General features: G+C 41.7%; 1 protein-coding gene across 6 annotated transcripts in view; it reads left to right on the forward strand.

Annotated features, from left to right (window-relative positions):
• The window catches only part of CACHD1 (cache domain containing 1), a 235,360-nt gene that overhangs the window by 120,119 nt on the left and 91,833 nt on the right, over positions 1-23,408 (forward strand). For all 6 annotated transcript variants that reach the window (XR_010940869.1, XM_067726415.1, XM_067726410.1 and 3 more), the window contains exon 4: positions 17,681-17,787. Coding sequence is in view for 5 of the 6 variants with exons in the window: in XM_067726415.1 (XP_067582516.1) it covers positions 17,681-17,787 (107 nt within the window). In the remaining variant the exon portion in view is untranslated. The remainder of the gene's footprint in view (positions 1-17,680; positions 17,788-23,408) is intronic.

Raw genomic sequence — 23,408 nt, forward strand, 5'->3', positions numbered from 1 at the left:
GCCTACAAGTGTGTTTATCTTGGCTCCCCGAGATGTTTTAAAAGTTTTTAAATTTGTAAGTTTTAAAATCTGTTGCCTACCTTTAAAATTTAGGGGAATTACACAGTTTAAAAATCCAAACTTCAGGGATTTCCCTGGTGGTGCCGTGGTTAAGAATCCACCTGCCAATTCAGGGGACATGGATTCGAGCCCCAGTCCAGGAGGATCCCACACACCGTGGAGCAGCTAAGCCCATGCACCACAACTACTGAGCCTGCGCTCTAGAGCCAGCGAGCCACAACTACTGAGCCCACATGCCACAACTACTGAAGCTCACATGCCTAGAGCCCATGCTCCGCAACAAGAGAAGCCACTGCAATGAGAAGCCCGTGCACCACAATGAAGAGTAACCCCCGCTCAACACAACTAGAGAAAGCCTACGCGCAGCAACGAAGACCCAATGCAGCCAAAAATTAAAAAAAAAAAAAGAAATCCAAATTTCTGTCCTCTCTAAAATCAGATCTGATGATGATGGGTCCACATTCACACTGGGCAGTAGTCAGCTTCTGTGACGAGCATCCCCCTTTGAAGACAGCCTGCATTCTCCCCTTCACCACAGTCCCCACTAGCTCCTATCGCATTACACCCAGCCTATTCCCCTGACTTTCATTACCTGCTTGGCCCACGTTAGCATGTGATATAATGTTAATAAATTTTTAAAATGTCTTATCCATGTGCATTCCCTGATATGCCATCTTAAACATACGTGCTCCTTCTGTCAGGTTTAAATATAGCTCCTTTATACATAATACTGAGAATATCTTTCCCCGAAATCCGGCTTGCCACAGAGATTGGGTTATCCTGTGCACATCTGAAGCTGTTATTTTATCAGCAGGCCCTGCTAACCCTTGACTTTTTCATAAATCAGTCAATAATTTTGTCTTCCACATCTCTTAATCCATTTCTCTCCTTCCTTCCCCAGTTTCTTTTGTAGGTGCTCCTGCCTGGTAACATTCTTATTTTTTATTTTTGATATCTTTATTTAAGGAAACAGGAACAACGGAGAGGTTAAACCAGGGAGGAAGTACTGGGAAAATGAACTGAGATTTTTATTCTTTTTTGTGTCTCCAAGTAGGATTCAGTGCTGTTATCCTCACTTAATTAATACTTGTTAATTGGATACTCATGGTGAGAGCTGGCATTAAGGCGTCTAGGCCAGGTGTGAGATGAGCAAAGTCATGTTCTGATGGAGCTGCAGTAAGTAAGCAACTTGTTTTCAAGGCTCTCCGCAGCCAGCCACCCGAAGCTAGGAGACTTCAGCCTTAGAGAGAATTCTGTCATACCCATCAGGGGAGACTTAAAAAGCTTCATTGATTCTCAAAAGTGAAGAAACTCTGGACACCATTGTTAAATTGGATTTTTGCTATTTTACAGGGAGTCCTTAGATTTGGGACATCCACTGAGATTGATACCGTCACCAAGGAAGGCATAGAGGACTCATCTCACTTTCTGAGAACCCAAATTCAATGCATCCCCCAGCTGGCACCCACTAGAACACTATGATTTCAGGAATCAGGTCTTATCCTTCAACCTGTTGAGGGTATTGTGCTGCAGACAAAGCAACTAGCATAGGTTCTGATGCAAGAACACAGCCTTCTGATTACAATTCTCATGAATAAGCCCATATTATAACTCTATTAGTCAGGGTTCTCCAGAGAAACAGAATCAATAGGATGTGTGTGAGAGAGAGGAAGAGAGATTTATTTTAAAGAATTTGCTCACATGATTGTGGAGATCAAGTCCCAGATCTGCAGGGTAACCCAGCAGGGGCTGAAGACCCAGGAAGAGTTACAGTTCCAGTCTGCTGGAAGAATTCCTTCTGCTTGGGGAAGTCAGTCTTTGTTCTATTAGGGCCTTTAACTAGGTAAGGCTCACCCACAAGTCCCCTGATTTAAATGTTGATAATCCAATAATAATAATCCCTTTGCAGAAATATCCAGAATAGTCTCTGACCAAATATCTGGACACTCTGGCCCAGCCCCATTGACATATAAAATTAACCATCACACCCTCTTAGAGAAAGGATAGAAAATTGGTCTACAAAACCTACCTTTGAAGTTGAATTTTTACTAACCCTCAGGGTTAGATTGGAGGATTCCAGACTCTCATTCCTGGAACTTTCTAGTGTTCTCCTAGACTGCTTCTCTTTAAAAAAAAAAAAAAAAAAAAAGTTAATGCCCATGTTAATGAGCTGCCTGCAAAGGAGTGAAGGCATTTGAATAAGTCTTTATCCATGTAGATTGGTTGTATATTTTGTGGTATGATTTAGATGTTGTGCAAATTTCTGTGTTCACATTTTAAGTTCTTCAAGTATTATTGACATCATAGGAACCAGAAATAAGTTAGAGAGTTGTTTTTAATTTTGATGATTCACATGCTGACATATAATGTTCAGATTCCTGTACTAGGCTCCTTAGGATTCTTTAGGGACTAAAGAGCATCAGGTCCTGGCTTGTGATTGCCTTCCCCCCCGCCCCCCCCCCCGGTACGTGGGCCTCTCCCTGTTGTGGCCTCTCCCGTTGCAGAGCGCAGGCTCTGGACGCGCAGGCTCAGCGGCCATGGCTCATGGGCCCAGCCGCTCCGCGGCATGTGGGATCTTCCTGGACTGGGGCACGAACCCGTGTCCCCTGCATCGGCAGGCAGACTCTCAACCACTGCGCCACCAGGGAAGCCCCCCTTTTTTTTTTTTAAACTGAACTCAAACATGAGGTTTCTTTCATTTTTAAAAGGAGGCGAGCCTCTTTTTAAATACCTTATTTTTAAATCAATTCAGTCTCTATCATGGTAGAAAAGAAACATCTTAAGCAGTAAAGACAGCTTTCCTGTTCAGTTTAAATTCAGTTGTGATACAGATTATATCATAGGAATATAGTACTAAGACCAGATGGGCCTCTGCTCTGCCGGTTTGCTGTGTGATCTTGGAAAGTTCACTTAACCTTTTTAGTCCATAGCTTCCTCAACTGTAAACTGAGCAGTTTGAACTATACTCCAGAGAGCCAACTCAAGATTTATTTGGGCAACTTTTCCTGCTGCCCAAATTTGTAAATTCTAGCTTTGTTAGGGGATTTTTCTTCATCTTTTTGAGAGCTACCTAGAAAAAAAAAAAAAGATGATATTATGCAGCAAGACCTACAGAGGTTAAATTACTCATTTATTCATTAACTTAAAAAAGTAAACATTTGTGGAATGGTTTATGGAAGAAGCATTTCAGCTGAGTCTTGAAGCAGGAAAAGGATTTGAACGTATAGGGGTATGGAGAGAGAGCTCTCCAGGAGAGAAAGGTCAATTTAAAGAAACCCCCATGGAAGGAAAAGGCCAGGAACACTGAAGAGGACATTGTGTCTGGGGGAAGTGATGGAAGAGGCAGCTGAGAAATTGGATTAATATCAGATTGTAGAGAACCTCAAATTCTAGACTGAATAACTCAGGAGACCTTAAGCTCTGTAAATGAAATGAAGGACAATTCTCTTGCTTCCATGTGTCTTTGATGCGTGGTAGACACTCAGTAAATACTGGTTGTTTGAATGAGAGAATTTAAAATTTTCGAGAAAGGGAATGAAATGATGATCCCCTTTAAGGGGATTTTACTTGTCCACCATGTAACTACTAGAAGACCTAGTTTGATTTCATTTATATAGGCAAGGAACAAGAAGGGGGACTGAACTTGGCTGTTGGCACCCACTGTTGGGTATTGGAAGAGGGAGGAATTGAAGGTGACTGAGGTTGATTCTGGATAGCTGTGAGAGTGGTTGATATCAGATTCTAAGTCATATTTCTATCCTGTGTGCCTTTTCATCTTTCTTCTTGTTACACTTGAGTTCAGGGACCCTGTCAACTTTGTTTTCAGTACCTTGCTTGAACAGGTCCTTAATATATATTTGCTGAAGGAGTTCATGCATGGTAGCAAACCTGATTTGGTCTTTAGTTTGAGTACAGGCAGTGATGATGATGTCAGAATTACTGAGCTACTTTACCTCTAGGCAGAAATTCAAATACTTTTATGCCCATTCAAGATGGTCGTCGTTTTCATCTGAGTATTATTCCATTGTGATAAGCTCTGTTAGGAAACTTAAGTTGATGTTGACTTAGTTATCTCAGTTATTAGCTAGATTCAATCAATAATAATAATAGATATGAATAATTATTATAACAATACTAATGATTATTATGCAGGGTGAATTTAAAAGCACAAAATTTCCAGATATCTATGTATATGTCTCCTTCAACTCAACTTGTCTGTATCATGTTCAAGATAGTTAAGTGCAAGACATCGTGCTAGACCCTGTCTGATAGACAAAGGTGAATAAAGCAGTTTGTACCTTTAGGAGCTCAGAGGGTGCAGAGTAAACTAAGCAGACTGTGTCAAGTGTCATGAAAAACCCAAAGACTTTTTTAGAAGAAAAAGTGATTATGAACAGAGGTCTCTGAGCACTCAGGCTTGGTAGAAGAGTGGTAGTTGAGGTCTTGAAGAGTAGAACTCCTGCAGACATATCTAGGGGAAAGGATGCTTCAGACCAGAAAACAGCGAGCATCATAAAGCATTGAGTGTGGTGAGGGGTAAGATATAGCTGGAATGGCAGGTAAGAGATGTATGGGGTGGGCTCAGAATCCTTGATTGCCTGGACAAATTTCCCTCTGTAAACAGTAGGTTTTAAAGCAAAGAAAGACTGTGGTTAAGGTCTGAGATTTGGGTAAGTTAATTCGTTGGCAAGTGAAGGATAAACTGTGGTGAAGAGACAAGTTGTTCGTCAAGCTGGGCCACCCTAATAATCTAGGAGAAAAGTAAGGACACCTCAAGGAAGGATTGTAGCAAAACAAAAGATGTCCTGGGTGGTGATGGGTTACCTAGAATATTACCCATAGACAGGGAATATAGAATATATAGATTCTGCCAACTAGATTTTATTGGAGATCTGGGTGGGGAGGAAGATTTTAAAAGATGATTCTAAATTTTAAGTTGAACATCTCAGAGGAGAGGAATTATTAACTAACAATGAAAATAAGAGCAAAAGATATTTAAGAGGAAGGTGAATTCAGTATGAACATGCTGATTTTGAATTTAAGTCACATGTGGATCATTCTTAGGAGGTGTTTGGCAAGCAGTTGAGTTTTTGGGTTTTTTAAATTTATTTGTATTGGGGTGTGTTGGGTCTTTGTTGCTGCCCTCAGGCTTTCTTCTAGTTGCGGCGAGCAGGGGCTACTCTTCATTGTAGTGTGCGGGCTTCTCATTGTGGTGGCTTCTCTTGTTGCAGAGCACGGGCTCTAGGCGCATTGACTTCAGTAGTTGTGGCTCGCGGGCTCTAGAGTACAGGCTCAGTAGTTGTGGCGCACAGGCTTTGTTGCTCTGTAGCATGTGGGATCTTCCCGGACCAGGGATCGAACCCATGTCCCCTGCATTGGCAGGCGGATTCTTAACCACTGCCCCACCAGGGAAGCCCAGCAGTTGAGTTTTTAGCCTGTAGCATCACTTTACTTTCATCCCACAGATGTTTTCACCCCCCCCCCAACTATGTTATATGCATGGCAGTTCAGGGGAGAGGGCATAGTGGAAAGGTATAGTTTTAATGCTGTGCTGATGCACACTTGAGTTTTGTATAAAATGATGTTTCTAGGCATAACAGCTGATCCACATGTGGGCAAATCCTATTTTTTCCAGCCCTATTTCAAGGTGGTGCACATGAAAAAAAATGATAAAAATTGTTTAACCCTATATACATTTTATTTCTTATTATTACTGTTCTTATGAGAAACAAAGCACTGTGACTTAGCCAGGTGCTTTTGCGCTAATGACTCTCGTTCTATTTTTCTTTGGGTAACACAAGGTCAAATAAAGTGACAAGCGTGGTTCTTGACCACTGAGTTTAATTTTATCGCAGGTCCTGTTCCTTCCACAGGAAGATGTGTTTTGTGTTTTTGCCCTCACAGTACTGAAAGGTGAATCTCAGTCTTTCAAGTGTTCTCCCTGCCTTATCTCACAATTTCATCTCCAGTCCACTTAAAAATTATTATTACCTGCAGGCAGGCCAAATGTTACAGATACAGTCTTTATGGATATTGGTACCAGAAGGACTTGCGTTGAGCTCAAAATTCAACAAAGATTTTGTAGAACACCTTACATTTCAGAAGGCCTACTCAGTTACAATATCTAACTTATGTAAAAGAGTTACATATGTTTATGCTTCAGTAGAATACTTTCTTCTGTAAACATTATTTTACTTACATTACCTTCTTCCTATGATCCTATCAGTCCAGTTGGGTACAGTCCCCCTCCTCCTGCGTTTTGCACATGAGGAAATAGGCTCAGAGGGATTGTGTCAGGACTCTGGGGAACTGGGTGTGGAGCCCAGGTTTGCTGATTCCAAATCATGTTTTCTTTTAATGGTAAAATATTTTGACCAGTGGTAAAATCGGAATGGCTTATCTGCCCATTGAAATGCTGAACTATGTATTCCTTCTTAGAATTTCACTTCAGGCTATTGTATGACCCTCTGAAGTTTCTAAATTGGCTGAATATTAAGCTCCCACGGTCTGGTTAGTTTATCTCTCAGTCTTAAAACCATGTTACTGCAGTAGTCTGTGTCATTTCCGTGTGTGTGTGTGTGTGTGTGTGTGTGTGTGATATTTATAAACATATAAATGTATCTTTAGGTGTATTGATGAGCACCCTCATGGCAGAAAACATATGCATTTGGGTCTGCTGACACTCCTGCTTTCTAGATTTTTCTTGTGTGACCTTCACTGAAGGAAGGACAGGAGACCTGCCACACTGCTTAGAAGACTGATTTTCACCAGTGGCCTTTTATGGATTTTAGGGAGCAGTGGTCTTGCGGTTTTCCTTCTTGCTTGCTCCCTAGCTAGCTAGCTAGTCTCTAAAAGAAACTACCGAGTAGTCTTTGCCAGCTTTAAGAAATAGACCCTGTTATAGCAGAGGACTTCCCTTGAGGTTTTCATGTGTTTTATTGTGCAAAAATATCAGTGTTCCAAAGAAGGTCAAGATTTAAAAATCCCATGTCTATTATCTTTCTTGGAGACTCGACTGGTCTGGTAAGATGATGGACCCAGCTATCTTCAGACTCATAGCTTTATTAACTTTTGAATATTGGGTCAGTAATTCCTTTTGAGGACACATTAACCGTAAGTATTCCACATCTTACGTTTCATGTTCCTTCTACAGAACAGGGAGATTTGGATAGGCCTTGTCTGTCTCCTTCACAAATGTGCCTGAGAGATTGAATGAACCAGTTCATCTCCAAGGTCATCGGCTAACTGAGGTTCTCAGTGCTTCTCTTTGATGTCTGTGTCATACCACTCACAGTTGTCTGCTATTTACTAAGCACCCAGCGTATGTGCAGGAAGAAAACCCACGAATTTACAAGCTCTGGTCTCCAGTCCTGGCAAGCCTCAGCCTCTTCGGTTTTCTGCATTTTGTCATTCAGCATTTGCTAAAATTTTACTCTTCACAGGCAGGCTCTGGGCTAGGCTCTAGGAATAAACATGGGAAAGGATCTCTCTCTTTACATCTTCCTAGCAAGGGAGAAAGTATATAAATAAATAACTGTAAAGTGTATGAAGTCCTTGTTAGAGGTCAAGTGGTAAGATGGACAGGGGGCTACAGAATGGCACAAAGGGAGCCTGAGGATCCCACCCGGGCTCTGTCCACCTGCCTGTTTTCTCGTATTTTTTTCAGATACCTTTCTTTCTTTCTTCTTCATGCATCGCTGTCCCAACCTGGTGACGAGGAAGTTAAAGGGTAAATGTTTGACGTGGTTGTGGATCCACTTCCAATTCCCCCAGATGTCACACCTGTGCAATTTTCCAAGCTTGTGTGAGAAGGCAGGTTAAATGGAATCTAGAAGCCAAAACCAGATTACAGCAGGGCCTCCTCCCAGTGATCTGCTGTGGGCAGGGGGGTGGGGAGGGGGGTAGTGAGAATGGTAAAAAAGAAATATGACTGGTTTGTGTGACACTTAGACTCTCACAGAGAGGGAGACACTTGATTGCTCTAAAACCTTACCTTCCAAGGGCATTTGAAACCAGCCTTGTTTCCACTCTGGCTGGGTTGCTGAACCCTGAAGATTTAATCCTTATTACTGATAAGAACAGAAAGAATGTGACTTATCTCTCCAATCTCTGCAGAGATGGAAGGAAAAACCATTTCTTGGAACGTGATTACACATTATTTGACAGCTTTTCAGCTTGCCCATTAATTTAGGTGTTTGAATAAGTAAACTCAGTTGGGGCTGGGTGTCGAGTATCATTTTCTTTATAAATGCGAGAGTTCCTTTTTGAAGTGATCCCATTCTTACCTCTTCCCCCACCATTCAAACAGAGTTTAAATATTTGCCAGTGTAGATGTTTGATTTTTATCTTAGCTCTTTCTTTGCTTAACGTTATTCTCATGGGTGGTTAAGTGGAAGATAAGGGGGCTCTTGTTTAATTCTTTTCAACTGGTATTGCTCAAATATTTGGAGAGCAGACACTTCCCAGAAAGAATGAGCAGGAACCTGGTTGAATGGAGGTGAAGTGAAATGTCCCCCTGTCATATCTGAGTAAACCAGGCACTGTTGGGCCGTTACTAGGATGTTTTTTGGTGTCCAGATCTCCTCTTAAAGGCTCCTGGAGCTACTGGTCGAGGGGTCTTGCCTTCTTTGCTTCCCAGAAAAATGTGTGCTGCTCTTAGAATGGAACTTGGTAGTTCAGTGACACCAGCAGCAAGGGACTGCCTTGTGCTGGGAGCTCCACCCGAAGTCTCACAGCATTTGTTCCACACCAGCTTCTGATCCGATAACAGATTTTGCTTCCACAAGAAATGGTGTGTATGTGTGGTGTTTTGGTTTGGTTTTTTTTTAAACCTTTTGCACCTATCTCGAGCAGTGATTAAAAACAACAGACAAGTAAAAAATATCCCCTACTCCATTAGCTGTCATCATATTGGCTTTATTTATGGACTATCACTGTAAGCCTTGCTCTTCTGAGATATCCACAGGGATTTGCTTTTTAAATTATTACCTTTAAAATGTGCCCATGAACAATACCACATTTCACCAGCGCCCTTGGAACCCACACTGTGGGTGTGGTTTTTGTGTGCTATGTGATAAATTGAGCAGCTTCGCTGCAAATGTTGAGGAAAACCCAGGGTTTTAAGTGATTTGCCTGGCAAATCACCTTCCAAAGGAAATTTAAACAAAGACCAAGAAAGAGATTTCAGGAAGTAAACCCCAACTGGTGTATGTGTCTCTCTCCTTTATATCTTTTTCTTTTTAAACTGGGACTCCACTGAAAAGTTGATTTACACTGTGAATCGAGGCTGAATGAAATCCAATTGGAACTCACTTGAACACTGTTTTGATGTGAGATTCAAAGCTTCTGCAAATTTATTTTACCTTCTACATTTGCTGATCTCCTGCTTGTAAATCCTGTTGAAGGAGAATAAAAATGACTGCAGCCTGATGGGAATTAAATGTCTGAAGTTCAAAGCAGTTTGCACATCAGAGCAAACGTCAATCAAGTGAACATCTTGCAAGCCAGGCAGGGAGTGAATTTCTCCATGGGGAAGAGATCAAAGTGGGAGTCACAGTTCTGTTTTCTCCCTCGGGATGAAGTTTCGATCAGTTGTTCATGAAAGTAAATCCAGAAGGAAGTTTTTTCCTTTTTTAACTTGAACGGGTAGGAAAGATGGAGTTATTTCTCTTGAAACTAATTTTCAGGCACCGGTTTTATCTTATGAAAATGAATACAGAAAGCAGTCGTAATCCACTATCTCCCCTTTTTAGAGTGAGAGCGTACAGGAGATTTATATAGGATTGTTCTCTTACTACTTTTTTAAAGGACAGATATAAAGATAAGTTGAATTGCCTGCTTATTTTATAGGAAGATCTATAATTTTACCAGTTCTTGACCTTTCCATAAACCTGAAGTTTTATAAATATGACTGGCAGCTAATATATTTCTCAGTGAAAAATCTCTTAGGTAACCCTTAAGAGTAACTGACATCTTTTTATAACGGATTATAAGAATGAACTTCACATTTCTCAGTCTCCAAATCAGGGTAAATAGCACGTTTCTTTTTAGAAATCATTTTTCTAAAAGGCATATGGGCATAAAAATGTGCTCCTGTCTTCGGCAAAGCCACTGTTCGTCTGGTGCCTGGAGGATGGCTAAGCGAGTTTTACTGCTGTGTTTGGAGTCCAGAAGAGAAACAAGCATTACTGAGTGTGAGTGAGTAGAAGGTGGAGAGATAATCACGGGGGTTTTGCTCACGTAATTACTTCTCCCAGCTGACTCAGCAGCTCTGGACACACCGTGCTCCTATATCTCTTAAGCCCCCTGTTGACACCTGCTTCCTTCCCTGCCTGCACGTCAGCAGTGTCGGCAGCCATAGAAGCAGAGTGAGGTTTATTTCTTGCATTTCATGTTAACTCGGTTTTGGAGTGGGTGCTCCCCACATGCGGGAGAACTCAAGACATTGAGACTGTTGCCACTTAAAGAACTCCATGGAGCAAGAAGCAGGAGGAAGGAGAATGATTGTCATGTCCCTGAATCCTTTCAATATCAGAATGTGGGGATTTAATAGGTATAAGTTAATTTAAAACCACCAGTATTCACTATGTGGGGATTACCCAGGAAGCAAGGAGTAAATCCAGTTCTTGAAACAAGGTAACAATCTGTTTCATCCGTTGCTAGTAAACTTTCAGAATCCAAAGGTCTGTGAGCCAGCTAGACAATAGGTCAAATTGCCCCTCTGGCTGAGGTTCTCCTGCAAAGTGGTTATTTAATTCTCAAACATCAGGGTTGTTCTGTGGATTCCTTCAGAAAAATAAGAGCTTCAGGTATTTTCTGTGTTACTTTTGGATCAGGTCTGATATCTGGAAGGCTGTGTGTTTGCACCACATCAGCTGAGGCGTCCCTGAGCTGTGTTTCAGTTTTACGCCTCGCTCACATTTACAGTAAAGCTTAAGTTGTGTCTGTTGTCCGTTATGTTGTTCAGCACCTGGAATTCGTTGTCCCATGTGAGAATTTTTCAGAATTTGGTGAAATTTCCTCTTTCTTGGTCTTTTCTTAGTTCTCTCTTATCTTTCTTGTACATAAGCCATTTGCTTAAGGTTGTCAGATTACCAGAATGCCAGGGTCTTGCTCTCAGAGGAGAAAGTTGGTACCAGGAAAAGGAGAAAATTGCTATGAGCTGGCCCCAGGTCTGCTGTATCTCTTCTCCATGCAGAGAATGGACATGCTCGCTCTTCTGTTCACGTGGAACTTCTAGCTACCACTGCTGCCCTGAAACCTCTCAGATTTTAGCGGTGAATGGGAAGGGAGCTTGAGACTTTTCTGGAGTGAAATAATAAAAAGTGTAACCCCAAAATGGCCAATTCCAAAGCTATGCCAGTGGTAAACATTTTAAAAATCTAAGGTATCTACAATTAATAGAGAACACCTGCCTTTAATATCTTCTTCGTCTTCCTTTGCATCCTCATCTTTGTCCCTAGAGATCTTTCTCTGTAGCTATCCATTGTGAACCCTTATGCTTAGCTACTGTCATTTCCTATTAAGTAGAAAGCAAAGGTTTCCCCTAAGCCCCCCAAGCTTTCAGATTAATCCTTTCCTTTGAGAGAATTGAATTCTACTTCAGCTGTTAGATAATGTTAATGATGATTTATTGATTGATTTATTGAGATACAGTGTAATGTATTCATTATGAATGAGAGCTTGAATATATGTTCAAATCTTGGATCTGTTACTTCCAGCTATGAATCTTGAGCTTCTTTTTTTTTTTTTACATCTTTATTGGAGTATAATTGCTTTACAATGGTGTGTTAGTTTCTGCTTTATAACAAAGTGAATCAGTTATACATATACATATGTTCCCATATCTCTTCCCTCTTGCGTCTCCCTCCCTCCCGCCCTCCCTATCCCACCCCTCTAGGTGGTCACAAAGCACCGAGCTATCTCCCTGTGCTATGCGGCTGCTTCCCACTAGCTATCTATTTTACGTTTGGTAGTGTATATATGTCCATGCCACTCTCTCGCTTTGTCACAGCTTACTCTTCCCCCTCCCCATATGCTCAGGTCCGTTCTTCAGTAGGTCTGTGTCTTTATTCCTGTCTTACCCCTAGGTTCTTCATGACATTTTTTTTTCTTAAATTCCATATATATGTGTTAGCGTACAGTATTTGTCTTTCTCTTTCTGACTTACTTCACTCTGTATGACATACTCTAGGTCTATCCACCTCATTACAAATAGCTCAATTTCGTTTCTTTTTATGGCTGAGTAATATTCCATTGTATATATGTGCCACATCTTCTTTATCCATTCATCCGATGATGGACACTTAGGTTGTTTCCATCTCCGGGCTATTGTAAATAGAGCTGCAGTGAACATTTTGGTACATGACTCTTTTTGAATTATGGTTTTCTCAGGGTGTATGCCCAGTAGTGGGATTGCTGGGTCATATGGTAGTTCTATTTGTAGTTTTTTAAGGAACCTCCATACTGTTCTCCATAGTGGCTGTACCAATTCACATTCCCACCAGCAGTGCAAGAGTGTTCCCTTTTCTCCACACCCTCTCCAGCATTTATTGTTTCTAGATTTTTTGATGATGGCCATTCTGACTGGTGTGAGATGATATCTCATTGTAGTTTTGATTTGCATTTCTCTAATGATTAATGATGTTGAGCATTCTTTCATGTGTTTGTTGGCAATCTGTATATCTTCTTTGGAGAAATGTCTATTTAGGTCTTCTGCCCATTTTTGGATTGGGTTGTTTGTTATTGAGCTGCATGAGCTGCTTATAAATTTGAGCTTCTTAATTTAACCGTTCTGTGCCTCAGTTTCTTGGTCTTCAGATGGAGATAATAATAATATTTCCCTTGGGCTTGTGAAGATTAGATGAGTTGATCCATGTATAACACTTGGAATATTCTTGATATTATATATATACACACACAACACAGTAGCTGTTAACTGTTATCATTACTAATACATCCATTACTAGTTATTATTATTTATTAAATGTTTACTATGTACTAGGCTCTTACAAGCTGTTTTCTGATTATGAAATAGGTACTATTTTTATCACCATATTGTAGATGAGAAAAATGGAGGCTTAGAAAATGTAAGTTCTATGCAAGAGGTAGACAACAATAAGCAATTTAAACCCAGACTCCAATCCAGGTCTGTGTACCTCTGAGGCCATGCTCCTGACCATGCTTTGCCAGGGTGGCAGTTCCTTGTTCATCATAGATGTTCATGAATATGATTTAATAAAATATACAAAGCTTTCCAGTGACTTAGCTCTCTGCCCTTCCACAGTAGTCAGCCATCAATAAGAAAACTTATGGAGAACTATACATTCCCAGGAATGCAGTAAACCTGAGAGAGAAATATAAATCCTCAAGGAACTTACAATCCATTGGCAGAACTAAGAACTTCTCAAGGTTTTAGAGAGAATTGGGAGTTCAAGTGCTACATGGTAGGGTTTAGACAATAAGGCTTCCATAACAAAATATCTTGGCATCTCCCCTCACTTCACCTTTATTTAGTATATGGGGAAGGCAAAATAAGTAAGATAATTTTCTCATTATTTGTAATAAATCTTATGTTAGAATTTTTATTGATTAGTATTTTGCTGATATAAGCAGAATCTAAAACCAACCAGTCTGTGTCTGTCACACATCAACTGCATTGACATTATGCTAAGCCTGATTACAAAACAATATTTAAAAATTAGGGAAAAGACACACAAACATGAATTAAGATTCAGAGTGGCACTAGTCAGTTTAGAGGAGAGAGGGCTCCTCACAGGCTGGGGCTGACAAGAGGACTTCCTGGAAGGAAGATGAGAAGAGCTGGGGGCTTTGTAGAATGGGCGCAGTGAACACCAGAGAGCATCACAGTTCGGACCCAACAGAAAAAACATGTATTGAGGGACTGGTCTGGTTAGAGCTATAGGTTGGGAGACAGTGGGAAGAGAAGGTTGGGCAGATTATTGATGACCAGCACTATATTGTGAAACCTTTTATGACTGACAAATGTTTACTGAGCACCTACTCTTGTTAATGTGTTACTTTCAGTTTTATTGTTATAAAAATGTTTTTATAACAATACAGTACAAAAAGAAAAACAACCAATAAAATAGTTCCCTGGTCTCTCTGGTCCCAGGAGCGAACTCTCATTTCACAACGGCCTGGGAAGTCTGTACGTGCTCGGTGCTGGGCTTCAGCCTTCTCCAGGGGTAGGGCTGATGGCCCAGGTCCTGGCCGTGGAGTCTCCACCCAGGGAGAACGGGGCTGTCTTCAAGCTCACACGTCTTCTGGGAGAAGTTGTCAGTAACTCTTGAGTTGCCTGTCCCCTTTAACAAGTTCTTCCTTATTTGTCACTTAAATGAAGCAGTGTGGTGTGTGGCTCATCCTTGGACAGAGAGCTGGGTGATAAGGTCAAGTCTCTCTCAGGTCCCTGATTTGCTATGTGTTCCTTGGTGTCACTTTCCTCAACCGTGAGATAGGTAGGTCTAAAAAAAGTTTGTAATTTGTACTGCAAAGTCCGGATGTGAGTTTCAGGCATACCTAAGAATTACTCTGCTCTCTTGATTCAAATTGAAAGGTCCTCTGTCCTTGGTCTCTTTGAGGCATACAGAGAAGTACCTGTGCTCACGTGGAAAGCCGTTCTACTGCCTTATTTCTAAAGAATCTGCATGACAGGATTGGAGGGCTTCTCACCCCTGGAGAGACTGTCAAAGTCCGATTCCAGGGCCCCACCCCAGACTCACTAAATCAGACTCTTCTAGGGTGGATCCCAGGAATCTGCATTCCAACATGCTTCCACATGATTCTGATATGGCTAGACTTTCAGTAATTAGGAACCATTTATCTGAGTCATGATCCTCACTTGTTGGACCTCTGGAGGCTTCTGAGGAAGCCCAGAATAGGGCTAAGCACTGTCACGATGGATGTTCATAGAAGATCAGTTAATATGAGTGCCTGCTTTTGACAAGAACAATGCTAAGTGTTATGTATGCACAGTGGTGAATAAAACCAACAAGACGTGGGGTCTGCTCTCAAGGGGCTCTTGTCTGTTCATATAGCCTGATCTATCAAAATCCACCCATTAAAAACATACACAGGGACTTCCCTGGTGGCGCAGTGGTTAAGAATCTGCCTGCCAGTGCAGGGGACATGGGTTCAAGCCCTGGTCCAGGAAGATCCCACATGCCACAGAGCAACTAAGCCCATGCGCCACAACTATTGAGCCTGCGCTCTGGAGCCCGCGAGCCACAACTACTGAAGCCCACACGCCTAGAGCCCGTGCTCTGCAACAAAGAGAAGCCAACGCAATGGGAAGCCGGCGCACTGCAAAGAGCAACCCCTGCTCACTGCAACTAGAGAAAGCCCGCGTGCAGCAACGAAGACCCAATGCAGCCAAAAATAAATAAATAAATTTATTTTTAAAAACATATGCAAATGGAGCCGTAAATTAAAAACTATGACTCTTGCTTTGAGAGAAGATGGAGACACTTGACATAGACTAGGAAGTCACCCACAATCAGAATAGACCTTTCTGGGGAAGTGATAAGTGAACAAAGACTTGAAGGATAATTAGGCAGATAATCAGGAGAACTTTCTAGACTTGCACTGTCCAATATGGTGGCCACTATTCGGTGACTGTTTACATTTAAATTAAGATTAAACAAAATTGAAAATTTAATCTCTCTTACATTAGCCACATTTCAAATGCTGGTAGCCACATGTGGCTGCCATATTGGACAGTGCAAAAATAACACCTTTTCATCATCTCAGAGAATTCTGTAGGACTGCCCTGGTCTAGATCAGGAGTGGTGAAACCAGTCTGGCACACCACCTGTTTTTGAAAATTGAGTTTTACTGGAACACAGCCACACTTATTCTTCTGTAAATTCTCTTTGGTTGCTTTCACACCACAATGGCAGAGTTTAGTAGCTGTGACAGAGACCTTGTAGGCCACAAAGCCTAAATATTGTCTGTCTTTTATTAAAAAGTATGTGATGGAATAGGTTTAATGTGGCTGTCTAGCACATGGAGGGCAAGTGAGTTCCCTGTCTAATGCTACTCTTGCTTCACAGATGTTAAATGCTAAAACAAGAGAGGGACAGTGAGATTATGTTGCTTATGCACACCGGCAGCTGCTGATGTATTAATCTCCTCTTTTCTCTCCATCTGTGGCTTTTGAGGCAGCAATCTTCTCGTCTAGACAAACTGGAGCAGGTCCAAGGAAGAGTGACCCCACTGGTGAAGCAACTGTGTCCTTGGAAGCACAGTTGACAATGTTGATATAATTGTGTACTGCGTGAGAGGCTGGACTAAAGAGTCTCTTCAAATCCCTTAAAACGCCACCTCCTTTGAGATGATATTTATCGAAACAAAACTGTTGAACTTCTGCTTTGGAACCCAGCACACTCTTTGAATACCTAGCCCCTTTGCTTATGCGATCAGTTCATTTTAGTAGTTCTTATATAAGATCCAGAAAATCAATATTCATGTGAATAATCACGTGGACCTTGATTTTTAGGAGTGTTTTTCCAGGGTTATAGAGCTTGTCTACCTGCGTTAATGGAATTTCATTAATGACATTTATCATCTAAGGTACACATTTTAACACAAGTTTTTAAAAATCTAACTTCAGATTGCGTTTATTTGCAGGTAACTCTTAGAAACTTAATGAATCTTCTCAGTATCTGCAATCCCAAATAGCTTATTTAGAGGTTCAAGATTTTTCTCTTTCGTTACTCCTGGATTAAATTCACTTAAAAATAGTCTTAGTGACTATGTATAAATGAGTCGGTACATTTTCCTATTATTTTCTTGGAGACTGTTGTTTGCCCTGGCAAATGAGTCACTGATTACACTAGTGTTTATTGATCAGCTACTAACCAGAGCACTAGCATTGTTCTAGCTCTAGTAACAGCATTGCACTCCCACTGGAAATCAAGAAAGACCTTGGCCTCATCTATATTACAACCTGGAAGGTGCAAGCTCTGTGTCATTTATCATGAGAGGAACTGTGATACATTATTTACAATCTTTTTGACAGCTTTGGAAAGTGTTTTATTATTTCTTTTTTTTTTCTTCAGATAGGAAACCTGGGGCTCAGACAGATTGCACAATTTGTGCAAGTCCACACATTTAATAGTGACAGAACAAGGATTCAAATCTAGATCTTTCCTACTCCACAGCCATTCTTTCTCCTTCACTACTGTCTATTTTTGTTCTTGGTCTTTGGTTTTCAGACAGGATAATTTAAAGAATTGTTTCACATATCACATCAGAGCTCAGGTCTGAATTTTTGTCATTCTAGTCTGAATTTTGTCAAATTTATTTTCTGTATGATTTTATCAATAGTACCTGAATCAAGTTCATTGGGGGAAAAGTTGGCTTGAAGGATTTTTTTTTTAATCTCCTTAGAATTGATCTTGATTTCTAAAACCTTCTAGATGCAGATGTTGGTTTTACCCACACTGCTCTGAGGTGATTTTTTAAAAATACTTAAATTGCAGTTTTACTGTTTATGAGCTGACCTATTTTGTACACACTATGAAGTATTACTTTTGTTGGTTAGTTTTCTGGATTGAATAACCACCAAATAAATACTGCTAATTCTCTTCTGTTGTTTCAGATTTGATGGGAACTTTAATACCAATGTATCTAGAACAATTAGTTGTGATCGACTGTCTACTACTGTTAATAGCCGGGCCTTCAATCCAGGACGAGACTTAAATTCAGGTCAGTAATCTCTTGGTTTTATAAAGGTGAACTATATTCTACCAAATTCAAGTTGAATAAATTTATTGCTTTAGCGATTTTCTTTAAGTTTTGAAGAAAAAATGTGTACTTGAAATCAGGTATTTCTTTCTAGCAAGTTGACACTCAAAAGAAGGAAAGGGGGCTTCCCTGGTGGCACAGTGGTTGAGAGTCTGCCTGCCGATTCAGGGGACACGGGTTTGTGACCCGGTCTGGGAAGATCCCACATGCCGTGGAGCGGCTGGGCCCGTGAGCCATGGCCACTGAGCCTGCGTCGTGTCCGGAGCCTGCACTCCACAACGGGAGAGGTCGCAGCAGTGAGAGGTCCGCGTACCGCAAAAAAAAAAAAAAAAAAAAAAAAAAAAGAAGGAAAGGAAGAAGAAAATCGAGTGGACGTGTATTGAGCCTTTACTACACATCTACATATATGGAGTATGCCATGTGATTTGCTAGATTCTTTAATCCATTACCTCATTTGTTAGCAGTTTTACATTTGTTATTTTAAAGGTTACTTGAGAGACCCATTTGTCTCTGCACTTAGGAAGTGTTGAATTCATTTGTATTCCCTATCTATAATTTTTAATTTGGGAGGTGGGATTGAAGAATGATGAAGGAGCTTTTCTACTACTGAACAGTGCCATGATGCTATACAGTCGTCCCTCAGTATCTGCAGGCACTTGGCTCCAAGGAGCCCCCAAGGATACCAAAATCTACAGATGCTCAAGTCCCTTATATAAAATGGTGAGGTACAATGATTACAGTTGGCACTTCGTATCTGCGAGTTTCGCATCTGTGGATATGGACAACTGACTGTATGTTGAGGTTGAACTTTCTTCATGGTCTTGTTAGAACCCAGTCATCTGCAGTAGTAATAACTACTAAGGCACCTGTACACATGGTTATGTATAGCTTCCAAGTGACACTGTGTCTCTGCTTTCTCTGGAGTTCCAGTCTACATTTCTCACTCTGTTTGTCTTGTTATGCACACTTGTTGAGTGATGGGCCTCAGAACCTAAAGGCTTCACATTTTAAAAGCTGAAGTGCCTTTAGAAATCACCAGCCTCAATCCTAGAATTTTACCAAGGAATAATCTGAGGCTCAGGAGGGTCCTAAGACTTCCCTCATTACTAGAGAGATAAAGGAGTTAACCCTTCAACATGAAGAACTGTATTTCCCAGATTCCAGGCCTCCTGGAGACATGTAAAAGCCAAGAGAAAAGCCAGAGGGCCAGAATATTTACTTTGAGAGGCCCAACCAGTATTGGTTCAGGGGAAGAATTGTAGCCTTTGGGCGTTGTATACACAAACCAGGTAATCTATTAGGTCTGGAAAGAAAGAACTGTAAGCTTTATATTGCTTAAGGGTAATAAAACTATAGCTGCTATCTAAATGACCTGACTTAAATCTGCCAGGCACTTATCGCCTAGACCAATATATAATGAATTCAGTCATTTTTTAAAAAATTGGTCAGAGAATATTGAGGCCTTCTGGAGCAGGTGGGGGGTTTATTTACTGCTAGAAAGGAAGCTCAGTGAAAATATTTTTCATAAAAAATAACTGAAGAGGGGCTTCCCTGGTGGCGCAGTGGTTGAGAGTCCGCCTGCCGATGCAGGGGACACGGGTTCGTGCCCTGGTCCGGGAAGATCCCACATGCCGCGGAGCGGCTGGGCCTGTGAGCCATGGCCGCTGGGCCTGCGTGTCCGGAGCCTGCGCTCCGCAACGGGAGAGGCCGCAGCAGTGAGAGGCCCGCGTACCGCAAAAAAAAAAAAAAAAAAAAAAAAAAACTGAAGAGAGTAGAGAAGGACCTGGAATGGGCGGAGAAAATGAATTATGGGAGATTCCAAAGCTGGAACAGGGCACAGAGCTGGAACTTGAGTCTTTTGACTGTCAGATTCAGTACTTGCCCTCTTTCCCTCAGCTGTGCCCAGCATAGGGTGTGTGAGAATAAGAGAAGAGTCAGGAAGGACTTCCAAGATATCCGACCTTATCAACGAGAAGGACAGAGTTGCCATTGATTGTGATGGGGAAGTAGAGGAAGAGCAGGTTTGTGTGGGACGCATGGAATCAACTTTTCAGTTTTAGAAAAGTTAAGTGAGTTACCTAAGTGAAAATGTCTCCTAGACAGTGGGATATCCAAGTCTAGAGTCCAGAGAATGGACCAGACTGGGGATTTATAAATGAGATTCATCGTGTATAGGGAGTACGTAAATCATGAGACTCAATAAGATCATAATATAGCAAGTGGCTATGAGTAAAAAAGAGTAGAGTCCAGGGACTGAGTCTTGGGACACTTGACCACTTAGAGGTCACTGACACGAGAAGGAAGCAGTCGCAAAATCTGAGATGGCAGTCAGTCTGGTGGGAGAAACAGGAGAGCCATCTCCCTGAGGCCAAATGAAGAAAGTGTTTCAAGAAGGAGGGAGAGATCAGCTGTGCTAAGTTGGCCCACTAAGACCAGGGCTAAGAAAACTGACCATGGAATTTAGCAATATAGAGGTTATTGGTGAACTTGACCAGGGTTGTTTGGTGGGACAGTAGGATAGAATGAAAGGCTAATACTTATTGGTTCAAGCTCTTAAGAATGCAGGAAAGGAGATGGAGACAATAAGTACGTGAACTCCAAAGGTCTGCTGAAAGGGAAGCTGGAGGGCCACATGGAGTCAAGAAATTTTTTTTTTAATAAATAAACAAATTTATTTATTTGTTTATTTATTTTTGGCTGCGTTGGGTCTTTGTTGCTGCGCGCGGGCTTCCTCTAGTTGCGGCAAGCGGGGGCTACTCTTCGTTGCAGTGTGCGGGCTTCTCGCTGCGGTGGCTTCTCTTGCTGTGGAGCATGGGCTCTAGGCACGCAGGCTCAGTAGTCGTGGCTCGTGGGCTCTAGAGCACAGGCTCAGTAGTTGTGGTGCACGTGCTTAGTTGCTCCGCGGCACGTGGGATCTTCCTGGACCAGGGCTCGAACATGTGTCCCCTGCCTTGGCAGGCGAATTCTTATCCACTGCACCACCAGGGAAGCCCCAAGAGAATATTTTTAAATTGAGAGAAATTATGGCAAGGTCATGTGCCAAGGGGAAGGATCCAGTAGAGAAAAGTAAGGAGTGAAAAGAGACAATTGCTAGAGTCTTTTCCTTGATTAGGCAAGAGATGGTGGGATTCCAAGTAGAGGATGTAGAAGCACAGGGCATTCATTTCTAATGAGAGGAGGGAAGAAAGAGAGGGCATGTGGAGATGCCCAGAACGACCGACGTGATGTTGGGAACTTGGGGACATGCCCTTCGTAACTGCGTTTTCTCAGAGAAGTAGGAAGCAAAACCATCAGCTGAGAGTGAGGCCGGTGGTGGGGGTGGGACGGGGACGGGGAGGCACTGAAGACCTGGTGGTTATACTAAGAGTTCTCTTCTGTGATAGAGGTTTAGGGTAGAGCTCAGCTGCGCAAATAACTGGGAATCCTGACAATATGCTGTTTTATTACAGTCTTTATTTGTCAAGGGAGAGGTGGGGAGGAAAAGGATGGTGAGGGCAGAGGTATGTAGTTAAAGATCAGATCTTGAGTTTTGCTGTTTCCAAGAGCACGCCTCAAGTCTTAACGTCCTACCTGACAGGAGTTGTTCTCGGCACCGTTGACGTAGCTGGATTTACAAGCCATTTTTGGCAATATTCAGGTGTCTGAGAACTGACTTGCTTGTATTTGAAGTTTTGTGACATTCCACCAGACAGTGGCTGCATCCCAAAATCCACATTCTTGAACACTCATTTGTAATACGAGAGGAGTGGGAGATGGTGGAGGGTGACCTCAGAGCTCCCCCTTTCCCGCCTCTCCAGCTCATGCCCCTTTTCAGAGCAGAATTAATGTGCTTCGTAGGCTATCACATGTCTGATATTTACATCTGTAAGATGTCCAGCCTTAGACTGTATATAATCCATCAATGGGTCCCTAATTGATAACACAGTTTCAGATTGCCTCTCAGCCTAGCTGGAAACAGACTCACACAAATTGTAAACCATTCTTAGCTTCATTTATCCAAAACTAGGTCATGTGTCCATCCATCCAACACACATGTGTATTCTTCGTCTTAAAACCATCCCTGCCAGATCTCTACTTTCTAAATTGACTCCTTGCCCCTGAATCCATTCAAATGACTAACGTTTGACAGTGCATGTGTTACATGATGGTGCTGGTCATGTTTTGCTCAGGGTCTTTCCTGCTTTTATCTCTAGTTTCTCACTTTCTCTCTCTCTCTCTCTCTCTCTCTCTCTCTCTTAAAATTCCTGCTGAGCTATTTTCTTGTGCGTAGCCTGATCCGTAAAGAGAGTTTATTTGAAGAGTCCAAGGAAAGTTGCCTCTTGCTCTCTTGAGTTACACAGTTGAGGTGAGAGTGGAAGTGGGAGTTAGTCTTTCTCGCCAGAAGAAAAGGTGTCTGGACTTTCTTTATTGTATTTGATTTAAAGAGCATTTGAAGTTGCAAACTTCGATCTTGGTCACATTGCCGTCTTCACTGAGAAACAGGATTCACGGGGTGAAAGAGGCGTTTATAAGTCACGTTACAGCAGGAAATGCTGCAGGAGGTACAGGTGGGCACTGGTGGCTATGGACCATGCTGTTAATTTCAGTGGCTTCATTGCTTCCTTCTGTGAACGACAAAGATTGGCTCTGTGCTATAGGTTTTTCACCTTTCTTTAAAATAGCTTGAAAATTATGTATTAAAAATGCTAATACCGGGCTTCCCTGGTGGCGCAGTGGTTGGGGGTCCGCCTGCCGATGCAGGGGACACGGGTTCGTGCCCCGGTCCGGGAAGATCCCACATGCCGCGGAGCGGGTGGGCCCGTGAGCCACGGCCGCTGAGCCTGCGCGTCCGGACCCTGTGCTCCACAACGGGAGGGACCACAACAGTGAGAGGCCTGCATACCGCAAAAAAAAAAAATGCTAATACCAATGCAGTGTAAAGCTGTGTTCTGTCTATAATAAAAGAATAAAAATCAACAAAACTAGGAATTTCTAGGGGTTTTCTTAATGCCTAATTACTCCAGCTTCATGATTGCATTAGTATTATAAAAGATTGGTAATTATTTTTATAACATCTAAAAAACTATTCAGTCACTGAGAAATCTAGATTCTTGAGGTTATATGGTTCCGTTTACATTCATGTGTGTGGGTGTACGTATGTATATACACAAAATTAAGTACACAAACAGAGGGCCCTTTTCTTCACCTTGCTTCCCCTTCAAGCTCTATCCCTATATTGCGAGCTACTTTGAAGTCTCATCTTATAGTTTCTCACAACAACCCTATTACACTGATTTCAGAAGATTTTATTAGCCACATATATTCATTATGGAAAGAGTATATATATACTCTTTCCATAATACCTATGATCATAATGGATACAGCCTGGTTTTTTGTTGTTTGTTTGTTTTTTTACTTAGCAAATGTATTCTGATTTTAAATGATTTTACTTAGCAAATCATTCTTCTGTGTCTATGTAAATAAATATACATCTCTATCATTGTAGCAGTGTGTAATTGTGTAACATTGTTGAAACAACCAATCTATTCCAGTTCAACATTTAGACTGTCCCAGGTTTTCAATATATCATTGCTCCCTGGAGG

Source organism: Pseudorca crassidens, chromosome 2, assembly GCF_039906515.1.
Source record: "Pseudorca crassidens isolate mPseCra1 chromosome 2, mPseCra1.hap1, whole genome shotgun sequence".
NCBI classification, from domain to species: Eukaryota; Metazoa; Chordata; class Mammalia; order Artiodactyla; family Delphinidae; genus Pseudorca; species Pseudorca crassidens.